The sequence below is a fragment of the Physeter macrocephalus genome, chromosome 12 (genome assembly GCF_002837175.3).
Source record: "Physeter macrocephalus isolate SW-GA chromosome 12, ASM283717v5, whole genome shotgun sequence".
Taxonomy (NCBI): domain Eukaryota; kingdom Metazoa; phylum Chordata; class Mammalia; order Artiodactyla; family Physeteridae; genus Physeter; species Physeter macrocephalus.
The window spans coordinates 64,834,260-64,851,900 of record NC_041225.1 but is presented as its reverse complement, the minus strand read 5'-3'; the positions used below and the strand labels follow the sequence as shown (position 1 = coordinate 64,851,900).

Here is a 17,641-nt window from a genome sequence, read left to right as displayed (position 1 = left end):
ACCCAACTAGATGAGCTGTAAGTAGCCCTGACTATTCTTTCAGGTCGTTTAGAGGGAAATGGCTCTTACAACAGTAATGTTTACATGGCTTTGTGTTTCCCTTCTTCTTTCCTCAACTCCATCCCCAGGAATCTAAGTGATAACAATAATTTGGAAGAATTGCCTAATGATGTTTTCCAGGGAGCCTCTGGACCAGTCATTCTGTGAGTAGTTTCCCCCACTTCCGTGTGCAAGAGATCAGCATCTTATGTTAGAAGTCAACTTTCTCCAATTCAGGAAAGCTTATAATGCAGGGCTGGCAATTAAGATCAAATTTTATTTGTGTCATCTGCAAAGATTTATAGGACAATTTAGGGCTGATCCACATTCTAAATTTCAGTAAAGTAGCGACAGTAACAACAACAACTAACATTTAATGAGCACTTACCAAGTGCCAGCCAGTGTTTTAGAAACTTAAGATGAATTTTCTAATTTAACCCTTACAATAACCTCTGTGGTAGGAGCTATTAGTCCCATTATAGAGAAGAAAAAACGGGCTTCCCTGGAGGGGTCAATTCATCCAAGGTCACAGAAATTTTAGAGCACAGATTCCACACCAAACTGGTCTAACTCATAGTACATTCTTAACCACTCTGCTATACATCTCTTCCCTGAACGGGAAAGCACAGTTCTCCTTCCTCACTCTCAATGTCCAGGAGTTTCCCTCAAACCAGTGAGATATACACACACATTTATTTTTGGATCCTCTTTGTATCGATTCCAGATCTCTTGGGATGCATCCAGTGCCTCACAGCCTTGCATCAGCACCTCTCCTCCTATTATTGCTTCCTCATCTCCATTTCTCCCCGCAAGAGTGACTTTCCCCTATTCTCTTCTCATCAGCCCCTGCCCTTCCACAAGGGTCAACCACCTCTTCCCTGACCATCTCAGCCAACAGTGAATGCCTCCTCCTGTGATTCCCATAGTCTTCATGGCTGCAGGGGCCCAAATCTGCAAGAGCTTTTTAAAAATGTGTTTTCCTAGGCTCCAAGCAAGACCCACTACATCTATTGACAAATGTACTGTAGGAATAAGAAAGGAATCTGGAAGGAAGGAGTCAGATGCAAGAAGAAATAGTGAGCAAAGAAATAGATAAACATGTGACTAGATGTAAAGGTTTGCTAGATGATCCTCATATAGCCTGCCTAAGGCCAGGTGGGGCATTTGGGAGCCACTAGCCAGCACCTCTTACTTGGCAGTCAGTATATATATTACCTACCTATCTACATACCATCTATCAACATCACTTCATTTTCACCAAAGAACTTATCCAGTTGACCCTTGAACAACACAGGTTTGAACTGAGTCCACTTACATGTAGATATTTTTCAATAAATATATACTATCTGTGGTTGGTTGAATCCTCGACGTGGAATCATGGATAAGGAGGACAGGGCTACGAAACTTGGGCATCCGTGGATTTTGGTATCTGCGGTGGGTCCTGGAACCAATCCCCAACAGACACCAAGGGGCGACTGTATTCTCCTTCAGGCTGGAACCCATGCATCTCTGGAATGAGATCCTGTATGGTAGAGCAGAAACTCCATAAATGGTTATTACTGATGATAAAGGATATGTTGTGACCTTATATGGGACTCTGTCTCTTTGAAGAAGTTCAAAGATTATTCCAGAATGCCTGGTTTCAGATAGGCAATATATACAAACGAAGGGAGTGTCCACATGATGAAAGCACAGATGCCAGAGCAGACTACCTAGGTTTAAAACCAGTTCTTTCACCTCTCTAAACCTCGGTTTCCTCACCTAAAAAATGGCAGAAACAATAATACCTATTTCCTAATACTGATTGAAGCTTAATAATATTATATATGTGTGTGTGTATATATATATTTATATATTCACTCATTGATTCACTCACAGATAGACTTTAAGCACCAGCCGTGTGCTATGCACTGTATATAGTGCAAGGAACAGAAGTTTTTCCTCACAGAAAGCTTACATTCTTACAAGGGGGAGTCAGACAATAGAACTAAATATGCAACTTAATAATATCAGGTCACCATGTGCCCTATGAGGCACCAAGTAGGACACGGGTGTAACAAATGGGAAGCGCCAGGCACAGAGTCCCTGCGTTCCAATATACAGAGTCTTCAGCACTTGTAATGCTTAGTCAATGTTTCTTATTCTCAGAGTACCTGGGAGACAGAGAGACTTAGAGAAAGTGCTTTTGATGCCTTTGACGAGCAGAATAGCAGTGTGTCAATTTCACTTAGCTAACAGTCCTGAGGGTTTTGAATGTGCCTAAATAGGCACCTCTATCTGTTACGTAAGAACATACCTGTGATGGGGTAGGTTTTCATATGTGACCTGTACCAGGTACACTATAAAACCACAGCACCTTAACCACTGTCTGCTACTGAGAACACTCAAGTTGGACAGGATCCCCAGCTAGCTCATTACTCAGCTGAGGAAACCAGAGACAGAAACGCCAAGTGACCTGCTATCGATCACACTGCCGCCGTTAAGTGGCAGAGCTTAAGCCAGAAACTAGGTCTCCTGCCTTACACCCCATGTAGTCCCAACATACCATGTCACCAAAAGTACATAAACATGTCCAATCAAATATCTAAAAGGGCCCCTAAAATTAACCGTGAACTAAAATAGGGGGGAAGATAACTATAAACACCAGACCCCTGAGCCCAAGAACACCAGTAAGTCACACACACACACACACACACACACACACACACACACACACACAGCATAGAAGAAAGTCCCCTGCAATTGACAAGCAGGTCCCAGGCTGAGGCACTGTGCAGTGTGTCTGATCAGTGTTCAGTGGAAAACACAAACATGAATCCACAGCCAGCCCTGCCACGAATGCCGGCAAGAAAGGATGCCGTCATCACCAGCAGTTTTGCAGGGTCCTCGAGTTACAGGCCCGTTTTCCACCCTTTTTCCACAGAAACAGTGAATAAAATTTATAGAAAATCCAAAGGAATTATGAAGCACTTGCCATGACTTAAAAAGGTAGAGAGCGATAATACATTCCTACATCTTTTCATTTCAATGCATGAGGATATACGTGCAACATCCTGGCCGGAAGCCCAGCCTGTAACTGCTGGTCTCCTTCTCCTCCCCTTACAGGCAAGAGGGTTGATCAGCTTAACAACAAGCCTCCTTTTTGGGGGCTTTCAGGTTAGTCCGCAGATGTCTTACCAGCCTCTCTGGCTGCTAACCTGGGACTCTAAGGCCTATCCCATCCCCTACTTCTGCAACCTGATGCGCCAACCCCCGCTAAACCCTGGCCTGAGAGCTGCTTGTTTAGTGTGTGCAGAGGACCAGCCCACGCTGGTGCTGTGGGTTCATGGGTTGGAGAAGGAGTGTGTGCAGACCACAGTAGATGTGGCTCAGGTTAGGGCTGTGACCGTGGCTTGGGTCAGATTACCCTCCCAGAACATCAGACTGTGATGTGGATGTTTGCATGCAAAAGGTTTACTGGAGAGTGCTCTTGGAGTCCGTGGGGAGTGCTTGATGGACGCAGAAGCAGGCTAACGGGGAAGTTGAACTACAATGCATTTGCAACAGAAGCTTCCGCTAATCCTATGGGGAGCTCTGGCCTTAAGATGGCCCTTCAAAATTGACTGAATTAAGGTAAGGGGCCAGGCCTTTTCATCTACAGTCACTGGGTGCAGGCTGGCCCTGAGAAGGAGCCAAGTCTCGGGTGAGTCAGGCGAGGGCAAATCCCAGAGCAGAACTCGGCTACGGGCCACCTCCGCTGCCCTCAAGCCGTGGTTCTAAATTTGACCTTGCATCAGAATCACCCGGCATGCTTGTAAAACCCTAGATGGCTGATCCCCACCCCCAGAATTTTTGATTCAGCAGGTCAGGGGTGGGCCTGAGAACCTGCACCTCTAACAACTTTGCAGGTGAAGCTGACGTTGCTGGTACAGGAAGCACACTGAGAATCACTGCCCTAGAACCAGTGCTGGGAATGGGGAAGCTTGGCCGGGTCTCCAGAATATCTCCTCCAAGAGCTAACTGTGGTGAATCTCCCTCCCCAGCAGGCTCAGTGTTTTGTCCCCAGCAGATATATGCAAGGGATTCTAAAAGAGTTAGGGGGAGGGAACCCAAACCAAACATAACTCCTTTCCTGAAGGCAAAAATTTTAGTTGAGTGCAAAACAGGGAGCCTCTGAACACCTGAGGGTGCAAGGATAAGATATTCCACTGCAAAGAGAAATAGATGCAGAGAAAGCTAGGGGGCACACAGACAAGCTCCACTGAGTTTCCGAGGAGCAGTCTAGCATCCTGACCTTCCCCTCATGAGTCTTGACCTTAAGCATCAGTAGCCATCTGAGTTTTCACTTGATAGTCTGAACTCACTCAAGTTTTCTTTTTCTTCCTTCCTTCCTTCTTTTTTTTTTTTTTTTTTTTTTTGATAGCAATCAAGCAATTGCTGTTTTCTTGGGAAACCATTTCCTGTGGGGAAAATTTAATACACTGCCTTTGCAGGCTGGAGCTGGTACAATCATACTCTGATGGTTTATCAAATTGATTTGGCTATAGCTCAGATTCATTTGATAGTTCAGATTCAGACACTGAGGTATTTGTATAAGAATGATTCTCTTCCATTACCAGTGTACCCACAGTCCTATAGATCAGCAAATTGCCTTTTTATTCCGCCTGGGATCATGAAAGAGAGGTCTTCTAGCCATCTGTCAGTGTAGTATACACCAGAAATGTGCTCTCACTTATGGAAATGATTGACCTGTAACAATATCTTTGCTGGGAAAAATAGAAATTGTTCAACTCAGATTTGTGGCACTGGCTGTAACACACTTTATTAAATGGGGCACAGAGCACAGTTTAACTCTCCTGACTCAGTGTCTTATTACTGACTGCCGTTTCCCTTTTTACTTTGTATCTCAAAATCAAGAATCCTAACAACGTTGCAACAGTTCAGGATTACTAAATCTCTTCAGCCATTGTCTTACGAGTCTCCTGTTGGTACTACGTTTCAGGATTTAAATTCTCAAAACCAGCCAGAATGTAGCATGTGCTGAAATGTTAACCAAAGTGGCACCTTAAAAAGAAAGACTGTCGGCATGAGACCAGCCTGAAAGACAAGGATTAAAAACACCAGCCCATGATTACCCCTTCCCCTGCTGATATAAATGTCTATGGACTTTTCTTAATCCGTGGAGATACCAGAGAAACATTTTTCTGCCAGTCCAAAATATGAAAGTCTTATGATAGTTTCCATGTTTGCTCACCCCAGCAAGTATGCAGTAAGCTCGAAGTAAACACTTCTACAAACACTTTTATTTCCCTATCACCCAGGAATGACTTCTGCTAAAGACTTTTGCTTTACCAAACTCTAAGCGACCCTGCATCTCTCTCCTACCAACCACTCCCCCCTTCCAATATCCACCAGCAGAAGCTCGGCATCCCGGGACACTGACAAGATGCCATAGTCCTCCAGAAGCAAAGCCACCTAGTGAAAATGACAGCAGCTCACATATTTTGGAGCTGTGATGAGGAGGAACCCGAAATACAAGCTAACTCCAGAACACTCAGCAGACAGAAAGACACCAACGCTTCCGGAGCAGGCTTCCCCATCCAACACCTGGTCACCGGATTGCGTGCAGGTCAACCCACACACGCATTAGTCTATTTATTCTTCAATCTGTGTCTATCTCCTTGTAAACTTTGCACAAGGATGCTCTCTTCCTTGATTCCTTTGATACTCTCAGTCACATATAATTGCCTGCTGCAGAAGCACCGTTTTGCTGAGCCACCTTTACATCCAGATTTTCTCTCAGTCTGCCTTGCATCTTTCTCCCTTTAGAATTGCTCTTCTGTAAGACTTGCTTCAACTTCTCATTTTATGATGCTGAGGCATCTCTGCTAATCAGACAAGTATCCACTGAGTAGATTTCATGAACCCAGCTCTGTGCCAAATATTAATACCGTGTAGAACACAAAAGTATCTTAGTAATCCCTGCTCTCAGAGCATCTGAAACCTGGCTGAGGAGACAAAACAAATATACATGAAAAGCTGAATAGTGTGAAACAACAGAAGAGATAATACAAGGTACCTGAGTCTCTGTAAGCGCTAGAGGTCAGAAGACATCACAGCTGGCTGGGGTGATCTATCTAGTTCCTTTCCCAATCCCCTATCAGTGCCACTCCCCAGCCTATCTTTGAACAAAGCAACAATTTCCTGGGTGCTTACTATGTGAAAGGCCCTGCTGAGAATGCAAGGAGCCCTCTGCCCTCCAGGAGAGAGAAAATGCAAATACAAAGAGCTAGTATATACAGCAAAAGATGGTAAGTGAGAGAGGCAGAAAGTATACAGACTATAGTGCTATTGCACTCTTAATGGCGTTCAAGGAAAAATACATCTACAGCTGTTAAAAATGATGGGGTTGAGAGAATCTCAGAGACTTCAATGAGAGTCTGTTTGGGGACTCTATTTCTGCATAAAAGCTATCCTTAAACTCAGTGGCTTAAAACAATCATTCCATTTTCCCCACAGTTTTATGTTTTAGAAGTCTGGGTGGCTTGTCTCTGATCCATGCGATGTCGGCTCAGGTGGCTGGGTCTGGGGGGTCTCCTCTAAGCTGTACCCTTCACTCATATATCTGGTGCATCTGTGCTCCTTGGTACCTCTCTACACACACACACACACACACACACACACACACGCGCGGCATCTCGTCCTCCAGAACCCTCTGTGCATGGCTTAGACTTTTTCCAGCATGGCACTCTCAGGGCATCAGAGTTCTTTCACTACAGATTAGGGCTCTATAAGACCAATTTAGAAGCTATCAGTGTTCTGAAAGGCAAGGTCCAGAACTGGTACAGCAGCACTTTCATCATACTCTACTATAGGCCAAAGACATCACAGTTCAGCCTGGATCCAAGGGAAGGGCAAACAGACCCTCTATGGAAGAGTATAAAGAATTTACAGTCATCTTTAATCGACTACAGAGTCAATGAGAGAATACCATGGCATTGCACAGAATACAAACATCTGTTTATTTTTGGAAATATTCAATTACTGTGATTTTTGTAGATTTTAAAATCAAGGAGGGAAGGCATAACTAAGAAAAAATAGTCTTCTGTTTTGTATCACTTGATTTTAGAAATATGAAAAATGTTGATGGCAGGTAATAAATGATTGCCCTGGTTTAAATTATTCCTGAAGCACTTTGTTTATACCTTCACCTCATTCCTTGGAGGAAGCCTTGAACTGTTTTAGACAAAACAGGCAATCTTTGCTCCCTTCCATATTTGAGGGAAAAAAGAAGACCCCATAGACCGGGCAAAACAAGAACTTGATCACCAGGACCAGAGTATCAATAGCAGAACTGGTCAGAGGAGCAATTGCCTGAAGAGAGAAACTAGAAAGATTTTTTTAGGGCAGAGAATAAAGTTGAGAAGCTCTGGAGCAATGTAAAGGCTAAGTGGAGAACAGGCCAGGACAGCTGGATCTTTCAGCAGCAGAAAGCGAAGACTCATCACAAGGACAAAGAAAGGTTCATGGATCAGACACTTATCTCCAGGGCCCCCAGCTCTGAAGAACTAGAATACGTAGGCAAGAACTAGACAAGAGACCTTGGAACACCGAGAACTTTTACTTCATGGTGAGGGCAATGAATGTTGTGAGAAGTAGTTAAATTCCGGATCTATGTGGAAGGTAAAGCCAAGTTATTTTGCTGAGGGTTTGCATGTGGGGTGTGAGAGAAAGAGGAGTCAAGGATGACTTCCAAGTTTTTGCAGGAACAACTGGAAAGGCTGTAAGTAGAGCAGGTTTGGGGAGATATTGGGAGCTCAATTTTTAATACCTAAAGCTTCACCTTCTTATTCAACATCCAAGTAGAGATTATAAGGAGGTAGCTGAAATATGAGTCTGGAGTTTAGGAGAGAAAAGCAGCCTCAAGATAAAAATTGAAAGGGGAGAGGGGACATCAGCATATAAATGGTGTTTAAGTCCTAAGACTAAAGGAGTTCACCTACAGGATAAGTGAAAATGGAGAAAAGAAGGCTAGGCTCTGAGCCCATGTGTCTAAAAGTTGGAGTCTGGGAAGGAACCAGCAAAGAAGAAATGTCCAAAGAGTCAGGAGACAAATATAACTAGATATAAAGAAAGTCACCAGGAAGATGTAAAAATTCTATATTTATATGTACCTAAAAAATTATCCTCAAAAATATGTAAAGCAAGAATTGACAAAACTTAAAGTAGTAGTATACCAATCCAAAATCATAGTTGGAGATTTTAGTGTACTTTTCTCAGGAGTGATAGAACAAGCAAGTGAAAAAATCAGCAAGCACACTGAAGTATTTGAACAATAGCACTGACAAATTTGATCTATTTGGCATCTAACAAGGAGGGGAACTAAGTAAAATATACATAGGTTTTACATAAATGGTAATCCTTAACTCTGATAATGTAAATTTGTCTAAATATCAAGCAGGGCTTTAGCAGTCCTGAGATTATTGCTACTAGTCCTAGGACTTGAGGGCCCAGTGAGGATGTGGAAACTGGGACGACTGGTAGGTGCTGGATCCTCAGCAGATCTGTTTGATGACAGCTGGAATCACAGAGGAGCTGCTGCCTGAGGTAAAGAAGGGATGAGAAATGCCTAAGTTCACCCTTCCGCCCACCCTCCAGTCCCACCAGTGCCATTTGCTGAACCCACCGAAAGCTGATTGACAAGGGGGTGCCTGGGAAATGGAACCCTTGGAGGCCACCTCTCCTGCAATACAGAGCAGAACACAGAAAAGGGCACAGAACGGATGTGAGAGAAGTGAGGCAAGACCAGCACTTCATGTCCAGTGCTTTGTACTTCATTGGAAGTGTAATGGGGAACAACTGACTAGTTATAAGCAGGAAGTCACAATTAATTGGCATTTTTAAAATATCACCCAATCTGCAGTGTAATATTAGAGAGAGAGCTAGATGGCCACGATGATTAATTTTATGTGTCAAGTTGACTGGGCCATGGGATGCCCAGATAGCTGGTAAAATATTATTTCTGAGTGTGCCTATGAGAGTGTTTTCAGAAGAGATTAGCATTGGAATCAATAGACTGAGTAAAGAAGATTCATCTTCCCCGTGTGGGTGGATATCATCTAACCAGTTGAGAGCCCTAATAGAACAGAAAGGCAGAGGAAGGGCAAATGTGCTTCTTTTCTTCCTGAGCTGGAATATCCATCTTCTCCTGGCCTTGTGCATCAGGGGTCCTGGTTCTTGGGCCTTCAGACTCTGAGACTTAAACCAGTGGCTGTCCTGGTTCTCAGGCCTTTGTCTCTGACTGAATTATACCACAAACTTTCCTGGTTCTCCAGCTTGTAGATGGCATACCATGAGACTTCTCGGCCTCCAAAATCACATGAGCCAAATTCCATAATAAATCTCCTCATATATATCTCCATATATCCTATTGGTTCTGTTTCTCTGAAGAACCTTAATACAATGGTCATGAGAAGAACAGTTATGAGACTGTTGCCTTTCTCTCTAGGCAGAGATTATGGTGACTTAGACTAAAGCTGTGGCAAAAAAAAGTGGACCGATTTGAAACAAACGTAAAAGTTAGGCTTGTGAGAAGAAGAAAACTGAGTCCGAGGGAGGGAGGGGGAGGGGTGAAGGATGACTCCCAGGCTTCTATCCTGAACAACAGGGGGAGATGGAGGAGTCATTTGCTAAGAAAAGAAAAGCAAAAGGACGAACATATTTACAAGGAAGATGGTAAATTCAGTTTTGATATTTGCAAGTTATCAAAAGAGTGGGATCTGATGGACAATGGATTATCTGGGCTTGGAGTTCAGAAGTACTATCTGAACTGGGATATACATTGGGAAGCCATCAGCATATACCTGGTACCTGAAACCAAGGAAGTGGGTGAGATCACCTGGGAAGATTATGTACAGTCAGAAAGGGGCCTGAGTTTAGAGGATCTCCAATAGAAAAAGGAGAAAGAAAAAATCAGAAATAAGTCAAAGTAGATGTCAGAAGAAATTGAAAAGAATGTGATGCCAAGAAAAAGACTGTCTCAGGAAGGAGGAGTGTTTTATGGGTGAAATGTAATTGAGAAATCAAGAAGGTTAGAACTAAGAGGAACTTCCAATGAAGAACTAAGGTTAGAACTTCTAATGAAGTACAAAGCGCTGGATATGATGTGCTGGTCATCATAGTTACCTTAGTGTGTATTGTTTCTCTAGGGACTGGGAAGAAACTGAGTTGGACTGGGAAATGAGGAAATGGTGACACCAAGTATGGACAACTAGTATAAGAAATTTGATTGGGAAAGGGAAGTGACGATAGGGCAGCAGCTACGAGTAGGTTTCATTGAACAACAGGAAGCATTATAAACTTTTGAGCAAGAGAATGAATGACACAATGAAAACAAGGCTTTGAGAAAGTAATTTTCGCCAGACTAGGAGAACATATGGGGTAGCAGATATATATTCACACCCCCAAGTTTCATTGCTCCTAGGGCCCAATGCTTTGACTTACAGGAAATGCAGACATTAGAAGATTCTCCTTCACCAAGTATATCCAAGGATGCTTGAAATGAATCCATCCTGGTCATCACTCACTACCACTTCCGTCAGAAGCACTCATTCACAGCCAACCTTCTGGCCCCACCAGGTCTAAGCTGATGCCGTTTAAATCTCTTCACTCCCACCCCACTGGTCAGGTTGTTTTGAGGGTTTCAGCTGCCAACGGTGCTGCCAGAAAATGGCCCATGTCACTGGTGTTGCTGCCAGAAAGGATGGGACTCTGGAACCCTCCAGTGACAGGGACCTGGTTAAAATGACCATTTACACTGGTTTCCATATAGACCTCCTGGTTCACCAAGGCAGAGACTCTCCGACAAAGCAAGAACAACTGCGTGTGTGTGTGTGTGTGTGTGTGTGTGTGTGTGTGTGAGAGAGATGTTTTCTGATAACAGCTGCCAGTCATCAAGTGCTGTCTGTTGGTCAGGAAGTTCTCTATGTACTTTAGCTCATTTAATTCTCACAACAACCCTCTGAGGTAGGTATGATAGATAGAGGGGAAGGGTACACGAGCAGGCAAGTCTGGCTGTGGATGCCACGCTCACCACCACCACTCTCTATTGCCACTTTGACTTTGTACTGAGGGTACCTCTGTTGCCCACCAGATACCTTTTCGCCTTATGGTGTGTTCTCTTTGCATCCTTTTCTGAAATATGGCCACAGATGCCACCCCAGCTCACTGGATATATTTTTACATCTAGTTTTATGGTGAGGAGGAAATGATCTCACTTCCTCGGTCCTATGTAAATTCGTGGGTATCTATTCTATAGATAGACTGTGGAAGGGGAAAGAGATACATTTAAGCCCCAGATCAGCCAGGACGCAAGTACATCCAGGATACAGAGTGGCATGTTATCTATGTCCTCCTACCACAAATATAAGGGCCAAATGTCCCTTTAGCCAAATATTGACCTGAACAAGGCGTGCCGGATGAATTGGAGTCTCCCTCCTCACCCATGTAAAAATATCACTACTGTGGCTGCTATGTTGACGGCTAACAGAGCAGAAAATGTTAGGCCCATAGTAATCAGGTTATGTTTACTTTTTCTCCTTACAGAGATATTTCAAGAACCAGGATCCATTCCCTGCCTAGCTATGGCTTAGGAAATCTTAAGAAGCTGCGGGCCAAGTCAACTTACAACTTAAAAAAGCTCCCCAGTCTGGAAGCTTTTGTCACACTCGTGGAGGCCAGCCTCACCTACCCCAGCCACTGCTGCATCTTTGCCAACTGGAGGCGGCAGATGTGAGTCTTCTCGTGTCCGCCCCTGAGCCCGACTCGGGCATTTCTCCAACGCAGACCTTGGTCCACAGCTTCTACACCTGTGTGGCATGAAGAGGATCCCCCGGCAGAGGCATCCACAATGAAATCCCTTAGGCATAGTCTAGATCAAAGCTTTAGTGTTCTCTTGGAAAATGGGCTCACAGGACAGGGCTACCCACATGGTAGGCTACCTACCAAATATTAAATGAGCTAACATGAAAAACACCAAGCAAGCCTGACTCGCAGCTGATGCTTAATAAATATTTGTTCCCTTTTCCCTTTGTCCCGACATGGATTTATCCTTCACGTTCCAAACTCTGCACCCCATAAGTGTGCCAGGGACCATCAAAGTCAGCTTTGGAAGGGAGAAGCATAAATGCCATAGCAAAGACTGATGCACACACCCGCAACACATCCCAGCAACTCGAAACCTCCCTAACCCATCTTTGGAGCTTAGCACCTCAGAGGAGGACTAAGATTGTGACATCTGTTCACTTTGGCTTTCCAGGCTGCTCAGGTTCCAGGAACCCCAAATTACAGAGGGTAATCCAAACAAAGCCAAGTCCTAGTGGGTAACTGGTTAAAAAGTTACCCACTTTTTAAGTGGAGAGGGAGTACTTTAGAGATTACATGTGCAGATATTTAAAGGATCCACTGGAGATATAGTTTATTGGGTATCAGGGCTTCTCAAAGCTTTCTGCCTCTCCTAAACTCACTGATAAAATTCACGCCACACAGTGGCACTCAATCAGATGACGCCTCATTCCCACTCTTGTACAGTAGCCCAGCACGAATACAGCTTCTGGGATGCTCTTTCACTGCTTAACGCAGTCTCTATTATTCAACCTTAACATGCAGACGTGTCCCCTACTCTAAAGCAAAGTGAAACAACCAAACAGTACACACCCTAAATTAACTAGCAGTCCACACTCAGACCCATTTAAAGGATCTGCAGAAAAGGGGCTGCTCTTCAGAATTAGCATGCATCATTGGGGAACTCTCCAGAATCAGACACTCCTCGCAGATTAGCTCAAGGGCCAGGGGATTTCTTCCTAATGACTAGAATTCTTAAGGGCTTGGGCTAAGGCAGCAAGGCCCACCTCTTTTATATTCCAGGAAGAGATATTCCAGCCAGGGCAAGAAAGATACCCATTTCACTGCCAAAACCCTGGAACTAAATACCCCCCAGGAGAAATCTCAGAGGACGTTAAGACCACTGAAGGAGCTGTACATCATGTGCTGTCTGCCTCAGCGCCCACACACCAGAGAAATATATCCTCTCCCTCGGTTGCTCAGATTCCCCTTCGTAGTGTAGATGTGGCCTCAGGGTTCTCCCGACTAGACATCTCCACATCTGCCTTACATTGTACCGTGACTTGAAGGCTTCCCTGATCCCTCCAGAGCAACGGGCTCTCACCCTCTCTAGGTCCCTATTGTAACTTACATCAGGGCTTGTCAGGTGTGGCAACGGAGAGGCCCACGCCTCTTCTAGGAAGACATGCCAAAATGGGGTGACAAAAATAGCAATGGTGTTTAGTCTTTATGTTTAACAAATTCACAAACCCAAAACAATATGGTTCTGCTATTCAGAAGACAACTGTAGGTGTGGTTAGGTAATGAAATTTGAGTTTAAAGTTGTGTGATGAAATTGTTCCTCCAATCCCCGTTTGGAAATAATGCCTGAAGTGTAAATGTTAGGCCCCTGTGACTGTGACATTTTGGCCAATGGACCTCGTGGACTTTCATGGAAAGACCTTGTTAACCATGCCCCTCATCTGTCATTTAACCAGTTATGTCCATACTCAGCTTGCACTGATATTCTGCTCTAGTTTTGTTATTTATTGTATTTAGGCCTTTTCTTCCTGGCTAGATTTTAAACTGATGCACTGTGGCATATTCATTAAGTACTCACATAGGGCATAGACCTCAACATGAACTCAGTAAGTAACCACATCCTCTCTCTTCATATTGCTGATACTTGTCAAGTACTCACTGCCAGGCACTGTAATACTTTGCAGCTTTATCTCATTTAATTTTCACAAAGGTAAAAACACCATTTTTATTCCCTTCTCACAAAGGCAGAAAGTGAGGCTCAGAGCCAGTAAATAACTTGACAAACACCAAACAAACTCAGATCCAATTCTCTGGTCTGTCTGTCTGTCTCCAAAGCTCAGGCTCTCAGCCACTCTGCCATGCATTTCCCAAGTATATGTTCATTGATTTATTGGGATGCAAGAGTACTACTTTTTAACCTCACCCCAAACTGAATTCTCAACTCTTTATAATACTTAGGATTTGCCAAGGTACTGCAGAGGCGTGATTTTATTTCCCCTGCTTCCATTTTTCTTTCTATTCTTCTCTAAGAGACATACATTGTTTACCTTTCCCCCACTCATGTCATTGGGTCACTTCTGTTTCAGGAAAGGGAAGCATCTATATTTAAAATATGTTCATAGCAGTATCAAAAATAAGCATCTTCACTGAAGCCAACATAAGCCCCGGGAACTGAAGGCTGTGTCTGTCTAGATGGTTAGTCAGATCCGTTTCAGTGAACCGAATCACAGTCTGTTGGCACCAGGTTACTTACTTCCTGTTCCTAGAACTGGGCTGCCGCTAATCCAATGACAGGGTTTAGGAGTTGGGAGTTAGAATAAGAAACAAAGTGATTCTCTTGTCCCCTCTTTGCCCATCTCTGAACTTGCCTCACCTTTCTTGTAAGATCTCTGACTAAACCAAAAGATTTTCTGCACATTTTCAATTACACGTATGTTAACTGTTTAACCTCCTTAGTGTAGAGTGTGACTGATGTGAGAAGCTCTATCAGTCTCTAAAACAACAAATGACACATTATCCAGGAAGAAAAAAAAAAAAGGAGTCCCTTGATCCAAGAGAAAATGACTTTCTGGCAATTCAGCTCACTTTCTGGAGGGGAGAGAAAGGAGAGGGTTCTCACTAACAGCCCCTTCTCCTAGAGGTTGATGTGGAAAAGTTCAGTCCGGGTCTGCTGGCACACTCGGCCAGCCCTCATCGTATAGTACCTAATGGAATCTTTACCTCCTCCACGCCCCAGTCACTGTCTCCGTCTTATTGGGGAGGGGAGGTCTTTGAAGAGTTTTAACGCTCACCTCCCCACTCACTTAAGAGATTATGTTAAGGCCCCAGAGAAATGCAGTGTGTGTGTGTGTGTGTGTGTGTGTGTGTGTGTGTGTGTGTGTGTGTGTGTGTGTACGTGTGTGTGTGTGTGTGTGTGTGTGTGTGTGTGTGTACACGTACACATGCATTTCCATCCAAAAGAAGCCCCAATGTGAAACATTCCCATTCCTTAAGCTTTTGCTTCAAAACAGAACTATTACCCTCTGGCTCTACGTGCACTATCCACTTGTCTGGATAGAATATTTACCATCTGGCTTTCATTCAAATCCCTTCTGGAAGTGCCTCTATTCTGTTGATGAGGCCTCTTGTACATTGGGGTTTAAAGGGAAAGCTAAGACAGAAATGTGAGCCCGAGAAGAGCCAGCTCCTCAGGGAATGAGTTACAATCTTGGAATAAATTAGGCCCCCTTGCACCTGCATTTGCCCTTTTGGGCACTCACTAGTGAACCACTTAATGTGAGAGAGCCAGGATTACCTTGCAGACAAATACATGCCTGAGGCTTGTTGTGGCCCCTGGGGAGTGAAATAATAAAGAATAGGCCCCTCAGTAACATTTCAGGCAAATTAGCAGACCTCCTGGTAGCCTGAGTACCAAAGAGCCAGGGACAGGGCTGGCTGGGAACCAACTACAGACTCTGATCTTCTAGTTTATGTAGATAAAATAAACTCTTATTTGAGTCAGAGAACAGTCCAGATCTTCCAGGACTGGAGTTTAGAGTAGAGGAAAGGGGGTATACCCTACTCAGGCATATGAAGAGAGAGCTGAATGGAGATGGGGAAGGGTGGGGGTGGAGTTGATACCAGGTCTGTAAATCATTTGCACTTAACAGCAAAGCTGAGCTAGTCCAGGCGCCTTCCTCCCCACATTCAGGTTGTGGCCAGATGGCTTCCCCAGTGGGCCATCCAACTCTAGGAATATATGCACAAATTGTTCTGTTCATTTACAGTAAGCAGCATTAACCCTTGAGTTTAGCCTCAAGGGCAGACAAACTGTTAGAAGAAAAAAAAAAAACTCTCAGGAAGAAACCCCACTCTCTGCCCCGTGTAAAGACAGTGATATATTTGCCATTCTGGATCCAACAAATTGATTCTATTCCTTTTTGTATTTTTCTAGCTCTGACCTTCATCCAATTTGCAACAAATCTATTTTAAGGCAAGAAGTTGATGATATGACTCAGGCTAGGGGTCAGAGAGTCTCTTTGGCAGAAGACGATGAGTCCAGCTATGCCAAAGGATTTGACATGATGTACAGTGAATTTGACTATGACCTATGCAATGGAGCGGTTGACGTGACTTGCTCCCCCGAGCCAGATGCATTCAATCCATGTGAAGATATCATGGGGTATGATATTCTCAGAGTCTTGATATGGTTCATCAGCATCCTGGCCGTCACTGGGAACATCCTAGTGCTAATGATCCTGATGACCAGCCAATACAAACTCACAGTCCCCCGGTTCCTTATGTGCAATTTGGCCTTTGCCGACCTCTGCATTGGAATCTACCTGCTGCTCATAGCATCAGTTGATATCCACACCAAAAGCCAGTACCACAACTACGCCATTGACTGGCAAACTGGAGCAGGCTGTGATGCTGCCGGCTTTTTCACTGTCTTTGCCAGTGAGCTCTCAGTCTACACTCTGACAGCCATCACACTGGAAAGATGGCACACCATCACCCATGCCATGCAGCTAGGACGCAAAGTACAGCTCCGCCATGCTACCAGCATCATGCTGGTGGGCTGGATCTTTGCTTTTGCAGTCGCCCTCTTTCCCATCTTTGGCATCAGCAGCTACATGAAGGTGAGCGTCTGCCTGCCTATGGATGTTGACAGCCCCTGGTCGCAACTGTATGTTATGTCCCTCCTTGTGCTCAATGTCCTGGCCTTTGCGGTCATCTGTGGCTGCTACACTCACATCTACCTCACGGTGAGAAACCCCAACATCACGTCCTCCTCTAGTGACACCAAGATCGCCAAGCGTATGGCCATGCTCATCTTCACTGACTTCCTCTGCATGGCGCCCATCTCCTTCTTTGCCATCTCTGCCTCCCTCAAGGTGCCCCTCATCACTGTGTCCAAGTCAAAGATCCTCCTGGTCCTGTTCTACCCCATCAACTCCTGTGCCAACCCCTTCCTCTACGCTATCTTCACCAAGAACTTCCGCAGGGATTTCTTCATTCTGCTGAGCAAGTTTGGCTGCTATGAAATGCAAGCCCAGACCTACAGGACAGAAACCTCATCCACTGCTCACAACTTTCATCCAAGGAATGGCCACTGCCCTCCAGCTCCCAGGGTTACCGATGGTTCCAATTACACTCTTATCCCCCTAAGCCATTTAGCCCAGAACTAAAACACACCGTGCAAATGTTTCTGAGTGTTGAATGACAATTAAGTCTTGCCTTTGAAGAATATGCCATGGCATAGCTGACAGAGCACTTCCACGTACTTCATCTAATTTAATCTTCCTGGCACATCCAAAGGTAAATTAGTCAGAAACTATTAACTCCATGTGATTCATTAGGAAGCTGAAGTATTAATAACAACATTAATAATTAAAATAACGTAATGCTACATCACATTTGTTTTATCCTTTATAAATGTTCAAAGTGCTTTTGTTCAGGCCATCTCAGCCGATCCCTATAAAAGTCCTATTAAACAGGCAGA

The 17,641-nt window shown here is 44.3% G+C and overlaps 1 protein-coding gene across 1 annotated transcript; it reads left to right on the top strand.

The window, feature by feature from the left end:
* Positions 1-3,207: 3,207 nt before the first annotated feature.
* On the top strand, positions 3,208-17,327 carry LOC129392608 (follicle-stimulating hormone receptor-like). The gene is made up of 3 exons (XM_055088849.1): positions 3,208-3,356; positions 11,623-11,808; positions 16,094-17,327. Exons 1-3 carry the CDS (start codon positions 3,208-3,210, stop codon positions 17,325-17,327), a joined length of 1,569 nt encoding a protein of 522 aa, XP_054944824.1.
* The last annotated feature ends 314 nt before the right edge of the window (positions 17,328-17,641 follow it).

What these genes read in the sequence shown, in the direction of transcription:
- LOC129392608 (XM_055088849.1), top strand. Translation starts at nt 3,208, where the DNA reads ATGTCTTACCAGCCTCTCTGGCTGCTAACCTGGGACTCTAAGGCCTAT. An exon ending in GACCAGCCCACGCTGGTGCT is followed by an intron (nt 3,357 to 11,622) that starts GTGGGTTCATGG and finishes TTCTCCTTACAG; the next exon opens with AGATATTTCAAGAACCAGGA. An exon ending in GCCAACTGGAGGCGGCAGAT is followed by an intron (nt 11,809 to 16,093) that starts GTGAGTCTTCTC and finishes GTATTTTTCTAG; the next exon opens with CTCTGACCTTCATCCAATTT.